The sequence below is a fragment of the Hippoglossus stenolepis genome, chromosome 1, assembly GCF_022539355.2.
Source record: "Hippoglossus stenolepis isolate QCI-W04-F060 chromosome 1, HSTE1.2, whole genome shotgun sequence".
Lineage (NCBI taxonomy): Eukaryota > Metazoa > Chordata > Actinopteri > Pleuronectiformes > Pleuronectidae > Hippoglossus > Hippoglossus stenolepis.
Window position 1 is genome coordinate 15,093,583 of NC_061483.1, and position 12,008 is coordinate 15,105,590.

Genomic DNA, 12,008 nt, shown 5'->3' on the forward strand with positions numbered 1-12,008 from the left:
TTTTTACCATTCAGGTATGTGAGTGATAAATATCCAGATTTTAGGTTTTTGGAATTCGATTCAGGACAGAAAACATTGAGTTGGTCCCACATCAACATTAAACTTCATCCAGCTTTGAACCAGTGTCCTATTGTGCGGATAAACAAACACCCTGTCATCCTAACCCATACAAGCAGCCCATCTAATGCCAAATTCTTCACAACCTCCTGGTGCTCAGGTACGCCATCCTGACCAAAGAGTCCTGGCCAACGTGGCGAGGAGACGAGAAACAAGGCGTCATTCATCTCTTACGCTCTGTCAACATGGACCAGGATCAGTTCCAGCTCGGTCGCACCAAGATCTTCGTTAAAGCCCCAGAGTCGGTACGTTTTTCGTCTACCATGTGTCCATCATGTCTTCTGCTCTACTGCACTTTGTAAACCCACAGAGTTATTAGAAAGCTTTCCAGGAAAATGCACTACGGGGCAAAAAAAACTTGCAGACCAAGTTTTTCACATGTTGTTCTTGTATTGAGGGAAAACTCGGATCACATGTCAGAAAGTCCGCTGGTACGTAAAGGCCTGTTTGTAAGAAGGGAGAAAACTGAACGTGCTCATTTTACACTAAATACCATAAATGGGCACTAATGTCCCAAATCATGCGGAAATCCTTGTAGCAGGGGCGGAGATTGAACCCGACCCTCGCACCACGTCAGCACTGAGTCAACACCGCTCTGCAACTAAAACATAAGCACAGACTGTGGTTGCAGAGTTTGGGGGGGGGGGGGACATCATAAAGGCTCGTCTTTTTCCACCATAACTGCCCTTTTTCATGAGTCCTATGAAAGCAGCACTTGTGTGACGCCTGTGCGCTCACTTGTTGACATTTGTACACTTTGTGCACAAATGAGCATGCACGTGTACACACACACACACACACACACACACACACACACACACACACACACACACACACACACACACACACACACACACACACACACACACACACACACACACAGATGTATGTTTAGAAGCTTATACACAGGCATCTTAGTCTTAATTCAAGCCTTACAGCTGACCCTGAATGCCTTTACTTATTCATCGCAGCCAGGCACTGCCAAGAGGGTCCCATCCCCCCACGCTGCCAGACTGAGAGTCCAAGTCATGGAGGTGTGCTTATGAAAGGCAAATATCACACAGGGCGGGCCGCTGAAATGAGCTGCCAGGCTTCTCAAAACAGCTCTGTCTGATAAGACACTGACACCAGTTAATTAGTCGTAGGACTGAAGCTTTTTCTTTTTCGGGTTGGATAGAATTAGTTTGTTTGACATGAAGCCAGATGTTGGAGAAGAGCTGCTCCCTCCAAGTGTTGATGGATGAGCTGGTGGGTCACTGTCAGTCAGAGGTCTCACTAAGGCTGCACTGGGAGCTGCATTTGGCTTTAAATCCCTTCATTCTTTAATTTATAAACAGCATACATGTTTTATAATGGTTTATAAAGCAGGGTTATGTAGCTGCTGTAGGGACATTTTAAATGTTTTTAATTTACACTATTTGTCAGCATTTATAGCTTTTCATATGACGACTTTTACATTTTCGTTCATTACCTGTTTAAACAGCAGATATAGTTAATTAGACATATAACATAATTATATAACTGTATGTTAATCATTAATTAACAGAACTATATTATAATGTCTTTTAAACCATTTATTAAATGTGAGGGGTTACTGACTAACTCAGCAAGTAACTACCTAACTATTATTCACTCAAACAAAGAGAATTTCTTTTTATAATAAAAATAATCGATAGTTGCAGTCTCAATAATGATTATTACTGGTTTGGTACAAAGATGTCGGATGTTTTTTGGTAAAACTATATAATATAAACCCAAACCCCACCTGCTGTTTGTTCTTGGATTTGTCACAGTTCTGGTGAAAAACTCTTGGTTGTGTAGTTCCCTTGTCTCAATCAGTGACTCAGTACATTTTTCTCCTCACAGCTATTGTGGTTAAAGTTTGTTCCGTGACGTTGTGTTTTGGTTTTTGCTCGTGGTCGGTTCCGGCCCCATCGCCCTGTGGCCTGTGGCCGGCCCAGTCGATGCCAGTCCCGTCTCAGCAGCGAGGCAGTGGGCAGGATGTTTAGTCTGGGTGGGAGAGGACAGAGAGTGTGATTGCATATCTACAGGCCTGTCAGGAAATGACATAGGCTGGTGAGAAGACTGGTGGTCGTCAGCTCCTTGTACAGGAAATTATGAAATGACTTTATGGCCAAAGAATAAAACTATATATTTTTTATATTATGGTAACCATTATATTTATATACAATATCAAAAATCATGCCACCTTAATCTTTTAATCTGGCCAATAAAATACTAACATAATCCTATTATAATTCAAGTATCTAAAGTTTAGTTGACTAGGGTGAGGAAAAGAAAAACACAGAAACATCAGGAGAGTCACAAGTGATGGATCCCTCTCACTCTAACTGGACATAAGTGCAATAGAAGTCACGTTTAACAGAGCACGTCAACAAAATAACAATATTTAAAATATAAAAGATATTTTCTAACATAGAGGTTTATGTTCAAGCTTTTATGCAAAAAGCAAATGTCAGACAGAGCAGCAATGACAGTGGTAATGATAAAGGTGTGGCCTGCAGCATATGTGGGCAGGCACACTGTATGTGTAACGATTACAGTAAAACTTCATGTCAGCACAGTCGTCAGGGGCACTTTGGGTTCAGTATCTTGCCCATGGACACTAGGGGAAGACTGGGATCGAACCACTGACCTTCTGGTTAGAGGACGACCCACTCTACCTCCTGAGCCACAGCTGCCCAAAATATGGAAGACTGTCGATACGTTAGAGAAAAAAAATCACACACACACACACACTGACAGGTTTGTACGTTGCTACTCTACAGTACTGAACGATCTGATCCCAGCACTCGGCTGTTCCTGCTGTCAGATAGGGATCAGGACAGTTCAGTAGTTGAGTTGTTAACGTTATCAGTTGACACCAGAGTTTAGTGAATTCACCTGCACACAGGTATGTTCAGTATGTACGTGTTCTCATTCCTTGTGTCAGTGTTTGGGTTCGTGTCTCTTACATTGTTTTCCTCTCTGTTTGCCCTCACAGCTCTTTCTGCTGGAAGAGACGAGGGAGCGCAAGTTTGACGGCTACGCCAGGACCATCCAAAAGGCCTGGAGGAAATATATGGCTCGCAAGAAGTACGTCCAGATGAGGGAGGAAGGTGAGTCTCGGGACATGTCACAGCTTTATCTGTTTATCCATCTCCCTCCGTCATGCTCCTCTCACTCTCTCCTCCTCCTGGGTTTATCTAGCTTCTGACCTGCTGGTGAATCGAAAGGAGAGGCGGCGACACAGCCTCAACAGAAACTTTGTAGGAGACTACCTGGGGATGGACGACAGGCCAGAGCTCCGGCAGTTTCTGGGAAAGAGAGAAAAGATCGACTTTGCAGACAAGGTCACAAAATACGACCGTCGCTTCAAGGTTGGTTTCCTCAGGCTCCGTCTGCAGCCTGTTCTCTTTCTTTCCCTTCAGCTAAAGAACATCTATGGAGTTTTTGTGTCTTTTTCTGCTCTGTAGGGAATCAAGAGAGACTTGATCCTGACGCCAAAGTCCGTGTACCTGGTTGGAAGAGAGAAGGTGAAGCAGGGACCAGAGAAAGGTCAGGTGACCGAGGTGATGAAGAGGCGGATTGAGGTGGAGAAGATCTTGGCGGTATCACTCAGGTATGAACTAGTCAGAGAATTATGGAATTATATAAATAGGATTACTCAGTGGAAATAAAAGCCAATGTCAATCATTTGTGAAAGAGATCTCCATCTTGGAGAGGCAATACCGATGTTTATCCTCGTTTCTGTCATCACCCTTTCCAATTTTCGCTTCTTTGACGACACTGGTCTACGTTCCCTTGCTTTTTCTGTTGTTTCTCTACAAGTATGATCCTCCATTTAGCGTAATTTCAGTTTTCAAACTTCCGGAAAAAATTTAAGAACAACCTCCTCACCCAGCTTCTTCTTCTTCTTTGGTTTTTCTATGGACGCGGTTCTTCTTCGTCCGTCAAATCAAGCAGCTGCATCAATGTACAGACACGGAAAAGCCATCTCTAACAGATTTGTCCGTTCTAGGCTACTGTAGAAACCATGACGGTGCAACAAATGGCGATTTCTTGTTTGAGCACTTTGTAACCTCGTTTAAATAAGAGATATAGAAATGAAGTATTATGATGATGATTATTATGGTTGGATAGGATTGAATTTGAAACCTCTGTGTGTGTTCTGTGCTTGTGTGCGCTGCTGCGAGCGGATACCAGTGGGTAATGATTTGTTTCCACAACAAGACACTGGCTGTTCAACGAGCAGCAGATTGTTTTGCAGGGATCCGCCATATAATCTGTAGACAGTGCAAAGAGCCGTGAATCTACTTCAAGGCCACAGCCTGTTTTTGTAATAACACAAGAGACATGTGGAGATTATTAAAATGACCTCTCGTATCCGTCTGTGTCCCTGTTTGTAATGTTGCTGCAGAAATGTTGCTGTGATAATGAACAATCAAAAACACTCGGGTGAAAGAATGTAGGCTGGTTCACTACAAAGAAAGAAGAAAAAAGGAAGAGGAACTGAAAGAGTCGCGGGGCCTTTGTTGTTGATGGGAACTCTGTATAAGCGGTTTGAGAGGTAGGATTCACAGAGCTGCTGGTGCGGGCATGTGGCTTTTGAGTCACTGGGGTAATACGGACCAGGTGGCGCAGTGAACGAAAGCAGGAGTTGTAAAGGGCTCATCAGAGAGAGACTCCACTTCACTGGGAGGAACAAAGTATCCTTGTGTGGGTTACGGGACACGAGCTGTCTTCCCTCTTCAGAAGTGAGCGGGCCCCGTGAGGCTCCCTCTGTGTCTATGCAAATGTGAAAGACGATTCTGACGCTGAGGCCTCATCAAAAGGACAAAAGCAACAAAACCAGCTGTGAGATTTATCCTTTAACGGAGTACGTCTTCTTCACGGTTTTTCCAGCACGATGCAGGACGACTTCATGATCCTACACGAGCAGGAGTACGACAGCCTGCTGGAGTGCATCTTCAAGACCGAGTTCATCAGCCTACTGTCCCGCAGGTTCGAGGAGAAAACTCAGAGGAAGCTACCACTCAAGTTTAGTAACACGTAAGTCAACACACGCAGCACGATCCCAGACAACCACACAAACCAACCACAACACATGATCCTATACTTCTGATTCTGGTTTTTGAATAATTGATGAATTTAAAATGAATCGATCAGATAATAGATGATCAGTCATTTGAACTAATATTTTGTATTAACTATGAAAAGAATGATGCCGCTAAGTAGGCTCCTTACTGTGATGCGTAAAAAAAAAAGGATCCATGAATCCATGATGCGTTTAGTGGCTTTTAAAAGCTAAATGTGACGATCAACAGAAAATATCGGAGCCCACCGCCGTTAAATAAACAATAAAAAACACTTTGGCTACACATACTATGAAAAAGATCTTATAGTTGTCCTCACTTAAAAGAATCAGAATCAAACCGGACCCTCGCTGTAATATGAAGCTTTTATCCATGTCGTTTTCAGACTGGAGTTGAAACTGAAGAAGGAGAACTGGGGCTTCTTGAGCGGCGGCGGCTCCCGGCAGGTCTTGTTTGTCCAGGATCAGGGAAACGTGGCCGTTCTGAAGCCTTCCAGCAAATCCCTGCAGGTCAGCATCGGCCCCGGGCTTCCCAAGAACACACGTGAGTATAAACAGCCCCGTCAATGACCTGCTCTGACAACGAGCCTTAAAAAAAAACATCTGACTCTTGGATTTGAACCTCATCACTCGAAGTAGATGATGTCAGAGGCTCATTCAAAGACAGCACAGATGTTTTGGTGTTTAAAATATAAACATAGAAACGTATTTAACCTGTATAAGAGGATGTATCTATCGCAGACATCTAGTCTCATGTCTACCATATGTACACATGTATTTCAAGCATAACCTAGGGAACTTTCACACCTTGTTAGATCCAAAACAAGAGGTGTGAAAGGCGCCTCAAACCACCGTCGTGATCGTTTGCAGTGTGAAAAACTTTTTGGGACCAATTGCAGGAAGTTGAGAGAGCAGTAAACAACAGAAGAAGATTAAGATGCAGAAACAGCTTCAGGATTTGCTTGTAGTCTTCACCTTAGACGATATAATGTTTGAAAGATGAGGACGTTCATTTTTACTGCTCGAAAATAATATAATACAATGATGGTGCCAACGAAATTAACGTGTTTGATTCATTTTCTCCATTCAAACTGAAAGACAACTATTTTTCTAGGCACTTTCTTTATAAAAGTTAACGATACAAAAGCTGAATCAACAACAGGCCGACGTCAGACACACAAACCAATCTATGTCAAGTAAAGGTGACACAGCCCATGTAGGTGATGACAACAGGACGTATGTGACGTCATACAAAAGTCTCCAGTCCGCTCTCTAAGCTTCAAACTAAAACTAACTGGATCAAATGTTAAAATGTATAAATGTTGGCCATTTCTACAATTCCTCTCTCTCTCTTAGCATTATGTCAGATATTTACTTTCTGAAAATCTCTTCCTCAGGCCCCACCAGGAAGAGCTTCACTCAGAGTCGCACGTCCAGAACCCACCAGAACATCCCTGCGCGGGCTGCACCAGGACCTCCAGGTACGGGGACCCTCACGGTGTTCCAGCTCCTCTTCTACACTGTCCCCAACACAGCATCACACAAACCCATACTTTGTTTCCTCTCCACAGGCTCTCACCAGAATGGTGGCTTGAAAAACACCAACCAAGTAGCCAATCAGAGAAACTCGCAGCATCACAGCCAGAGGCCTCCGCCGTCCGGCAACTCAACGCGCCCCTTCCTGCCGAGCAACATCAGCCAGCTGAAGGAGCGAGGCGGCAGCCGGCCGCCGCCCAACCTCGACTGTCTGAAAGTGCCTGATCAAGGAGCTGCAGGGTGAGAAACCCAAAACACACAGCACTGCGTACACGCAGAAGTTGATGAAATAACACACACACACACAAACACTAACATGTTAGTGCTATGAGGATGGGCCATATTAGGTTGAATTTAAATGTTTCAACCCTTCACATTGGAGCAGAAGTTTATCATATCTCTTCTGGTTGGTTTCATCGTGTGAAAACTCTTTCCAGCTCTCACTGTAAGTTGTACAGTTTGATTATAAGCCTCAGTGCAGGGGATTTGGTCTCTTTGGAGATGTTGTGTAACTTTGTGTAGATCAAGTTCATACGTTCAGCTCACAGCTCCGAAATAAAAATCTCACACCTGCACGGTTAAAACCTGAAAATAAAAAGCGTTGTGAGTGATACAAAGCTGGTGATAAGCAACAAAGGTCAAAATCAAGGAACGAGTTTAGTTTCCATTGGCACAAAGGGCAAGTTGTTGGATCTTTGGTGAGACCAGACTTCCTTTTTTTCTTTCCATTATATTTCATTAGTCTCATATATCAACTCATCAGCTGAAAAATGCTGTTTATTGTCCCTGAACCTAATACGGCCCAATGCTGTAGCAGTGTGATTTACAGTTCAAAGTTTATGATCCTTATTTTTTATATTAGTTTGACTTCTCTGTGTAAATAAACGTACGAACTCACATAGGACTCACATAAGACACATTTATTTATATTTGATGAAGTCTGGATTTCTTGGCGTGCGAACAGCATCTCTGCACAAAGCGGTAAAGCTCTCAGGCTGTTCTATGTCAATAGAACACTCATACACGTACCTGTGTTTCTGTGATGTGACATAATTTGGATGATTTATTCTTTTGTAGTAATGGAGACAGACGACCAGCTTCCAATGGAGGAATGTGAGTTGGAGTGTTTGCGGTGTTTCTGGTGGTGGTGGTTCACGAGTAGCAAAGCTTCCAGCAGCAGCACATGTTGATGCTTCTGCTCGTTTTTTTTTTATTTGATCATCCTGGAAATGAAATAGTTCAACCTCGCTAAAGGAGCCGACTGTAGCACACAACTAATATTTCATTTTCTGCTGCTGATGCTCATTCTAGTGGATATCAGAGGTGACCTGTTGGGACGCATCTTTCATGTGTGTCATGAAAGACGATTGAAAGAGTTTTTTTAGTGAAAGAGTTCCTGCTGTGCCTCAGGAATCCTCTTCACTAAAGAAATTCATGACATTTACTTTCACGTACACGGGCCATAACTGGAAGACATATATTTTTATTCAGTACATAAAATATATTGTATAAACTAACTACTTCCCTCTGTGCTCACTGCTCCCTGAGGTGACGCCACCTAAACTATTTGGTCCTCAGTTAGTTGAGTCGTTCTTTGACAGGACCTTTTATGAAAAGCACTAGAGCACCATCTTGTGGCGAATGTGTGAACAGCTGAAAAAAATTGATTTTTCATATTCATCACAATATTTACACAAAGGAAAAAAAAATCTAAATTGGAGTATTTTCATACAGTGAAACAAGATGGTGATTATGCATGTACTCGTATGTTGGGATATACTCTACGACGGTGTAATATCCCATTTTAAAAAGCCTTCACCTGAGTTTCCTTCACAGCCACTGCAGCACAGTGAACTCAATCTTTCACTTCTCGTCCGCCTGCACGGAGCTCGTCCTGACAGTCCTGTGGTTTCTCTCTTTGTCTCTTGATCCCTCAGAGCCCACAGACCCTCAGCCAGCCGACCTCCGCCGGGAGGAGGACGACCCAAACCTGCCCCCAAACCCAAGCCTCAGGTGCCGCAGTGCAAAGCTCTGTACGCCTACGACGCTCAGGACACGGACGAGCTCAGCTTCAACGCTGACGATCTAATCGACCTCATCAAAGAGGGTGAGCGCACAGCAGGACTCTCTCTTTCTGGAGGTAGAGGGGGTCGTCCACTAACCAGGAGGTCGGTGGTTCGATCCCCAGCTCCCACAGGCTGCATTCCAAAGTGTCCTTGGGCAAGATACTGAACCCCAAATCGTGTATAGAACCTGTGTATAGAATTACTGTATGAATGTGTGTGTGAATGGATGATTGTGACTTGTACTGTACAGTAAAGCACTTTGAAGGTTCAGTGTGTAAAATTTAGTGACATCTAGTGGTGAAGTTGCATGTTGCAGCTGAATACCCCTCACCTCACCCTCCCCTTCCAAAGATGAACTAGAACCTGTGGCCTTCAGTTGTCATTAAAACTCAAAAGATGTTTAGTTTGTCTAGTCTGGGCTACTGTAGAAAACATGGCTGCCTCTGGAGAGAGGACCTGCTCCCAATGTAAATACAAATTATTTCAATATAAAGGGACAGTTCTAGGGTAAATAAAAAATGTATTTGTACAGTTTAGATGAAACACACTAGTGAAAACAGCACTAGGATTAGTTTATATTCAGTTTCTACCAATAGATCCCTTCACCTAAATCTTATACAGTGAACCCTTAAGACTGGAAAAGCAGTAATATGAATACTGTCCATTTATCTTAATAAACTTTGTCATTCTTCTCATACTCTCGGTTTGAGACTGTAAACTAACTGAGTCATGTTTTCCCCAGATGCATCAGGATGGTGGATGGGACGACTGCGTGGAAAGCAGGGACTTTTCCCCAACAACTACGTCACCAAGATCTAAGAGCTGCAGGTTTACAGCACAAGGAGGAGGGAGCCTGCTGCGGGCCCGCCGACCCCCTCAGGCGACGGCGTGGAGACAGGAGCACTGCGAGCTTCCCTGAGGAGAGAAACTCCCGCTTCCTCCACTTTCTGCCTCGTGGTGCATGAGGGGTAACCCCTCGGCTCTGCCACCAGACCAAAAGACCGTCAGGCTCGACAGCGAGGCTCCGCTTTAAAGACAAGAACACTGTTTGACCCAGGGGTCTGGTTCCCTCCACAGTCCCTTTGAGTAGTGAACAAAAACTATTTATTGTATTTATAGCTTTCTGTGTTCTCCTCGCTGCCATTTATATTCTTGCAGAGGATTTGAGCTCAAACGTTTTGAAGCGCTGGAATGAAGTATGCTTTATCTGTGGGACCAGGCTGTGATTTATTTTTATTTTTATTTTTCAACATGTCGTCTTTCGATGAAGGTGTGCTCTCCGAAGCCCGGGCGGTCGTCTCGGTGTCCGAGCTGCAGAGAGACGGCTGTTTTACCAGGTTTTATTTATTTTGATGCAAAAGCTGTAACTGCTTCCTCGGGAAAGGACGTTCAGTAAATCACCACACTGTGATTGTTTTTAAATGATTTTTACCAAAGGAATATAAATTTGAACAGGTCTGTCCGAGGGCAGCTGGGTGACTCACCTGGAAAAAAAACACCTTCATCTTTGTTGTTTTTTTTTTGTTTTTCTATCACACCAGTATACTTAACCTACAGAGTCGAGGCCATACTGTAACCTGAGCATGCTGTCTGTGGTGTATTAGCACTTTATTGGTACAGGTACTACCTTTGGATACAGACACCGTCACTCGTTCATGCCACAGCCAGTAAGTTTAGTCTATGAAGGACAGGTTGCCAAGCTAAAGCAATAAGCCCAGTTACTGAGGAGAAGAAGTTGTTTACATGAGATGATGAAACTAAACAGGCGTCGTAGAGCTGATTCTGTATATGTGTTCATATTTAGGAACGTGCCTGTCGTTGGTTAGATTTTAAATTATTTTTTTTTTGTATTTTCTCTGAAGGATCTTAGTATTCTTTAGTTATTTTTCCTGCTTTTGATATTCACGGAGGGCTGCTTTGTTTCCATTTCAGCTACAAATAGATAATAATAGTTATCACACACGAGGGTGAATGGATTTTTGTTTTGTCAAGTTGTTTTGGTAGAAAGAAAAGATTTGTTCACATTTTTCCCACGGCACTACAAAGAATTCCTTTTGCTTCTGCTTGATTGTTTCTGCACATCCTTTGCACTGCTGTTGAATTACTCACACATTCCTTTAGTCATTTGTTTTTGTTTTATTTTCATTGAATAACCACATTATACTCGAGTCAGTAAAGAGACATGCTGGGACTTCTTGTCACAGATCTTCCGCATCATCAAATATAGTTTGATCTTGGATGGTTTAAAACATCCTTGTGCAATACAAAAACAGTAGATGAGTCTTTTAATGAAGCATGTAATATTGTATATTGAACTGCTTTTTTGTTTTATTAAAAAGATCATTAAATGAATGACCATCAATCTGAGGTTCCTCTTTTTTATCTCGCACACATGGCACCAGGGCTGCGTGGCTCAGGGTAAGATACATGTTGACACATAATAAACTTAATAAACTTATGTTGAACAGAGCCCAAACTGTCATAAAGCCCTGATGAGGAAATAACTGAAACCACTGAACTGTATTTTTTTAATAGATGTTTTTTTTAATTCATTTTTAAATAATAAAGAGGCTGGATTTAATAATAACTGCTGTTAGCAGGATGACCATTACAAAGATCTGGATAATGGGCAGATCCAGGATTGTTTTTAAAGTGGGTTTGCCTTGGCGGAGGTCTGTGTCTCTGATTGTTCTTCTAGTTTCTTTGAACCACGGAACAGATTTGCACAGAACTTGGTGGAAGGACAGGACATGGGAAAAGAGAGTCTGGGAAAAAAGGGACAACTCCAGGATTTCATTTTTTGTGTATTCATGTTTTTTTCCCCAAATACATTGAGGAAAATCTGGCAAGTTTAGGGGATTATTATCTGAGTGTATGCAATTTGAATGTGGATTCATGAGGGGACTGTTGGGCCTTGGCAGAGCTATGAACTGTACGAGTGTCATTCTAGTTGATCCAGTTTCTTATGTAACAACCTTTACAGTTCTCCTACTCAGACCTGAAGATACTTGTCTTTCTTAACTAAACTAATAGAATCATTTTCGAATATGTAACTCAAACATCACCACATCATTGCTGTGTGGTTAGTTTGTTTCAGTCACTTGGTCAGAGAAAATAAAATCACACTCTAAAGTTTAAATGCAGAGTATCACAGATTGTATCATGGATCTAATGACGTGAACAAACTCTTCCCT

General features: G+C 42.7%; 1 protein-coding gene across 2 annotated transcripts in view; it reads left to right on the forward strand.

Annotated features, from left to right (window-relative positions):
• myo1ea (myosin IEa) overlaps positions 1-11,176 on the forward strand; it is a 50,858-nt gene extending 39,682 nt beyond the window's left edge. Inside the window, exons 19-29 of one of the 2 annotated variants that reach the window (XM_035153861.2) lie at positions 218-362; positions 3,122-3,236; positions 3,328-3,497; positions 3,594-3,739; positions 5,023-5,169; positions 5,599-5,756; positions 6,610-6,693; positions 6,784-6,988; positions 7,826-7,861; positions 8,686-8,855; positions 9,557-11,176. In XM_035153861.2, the coding sequence (XP_035009752.1) occupies positions 218-362; positions 3,122-3,236; positions 3,328-3,497; positions 3,594-3,739; positions 5,023-5,169; positions 5,599-5,756; positions 6,610-6,693; positions 6,784-6,988; positions 7,826-7,861; positions 8,686-8,855; positions 9,557-9,633 (1,453 nt within the window). In that variant the 3' untranslated portion in view covers positions 9,634-11,176. The remainder of the gene's footprint in view (positions 1-217; positions 363-3,121; positions 3,237-3,327; positions 3,498-3,593; positions 3,740-5,022; positions 5,170-5,598; positions 5,757-6,609; positions 6,694-6,783; positions 6,989-7,825; positions 7,862-8,685; positions 8,856-9,556) is intronic. The other variant, XM_035153950.2, reaches the window with a different exon arrangement.
• The last annotated feature ends 832 nt before the right edge of the window (positions 11,177-12,008 follow it).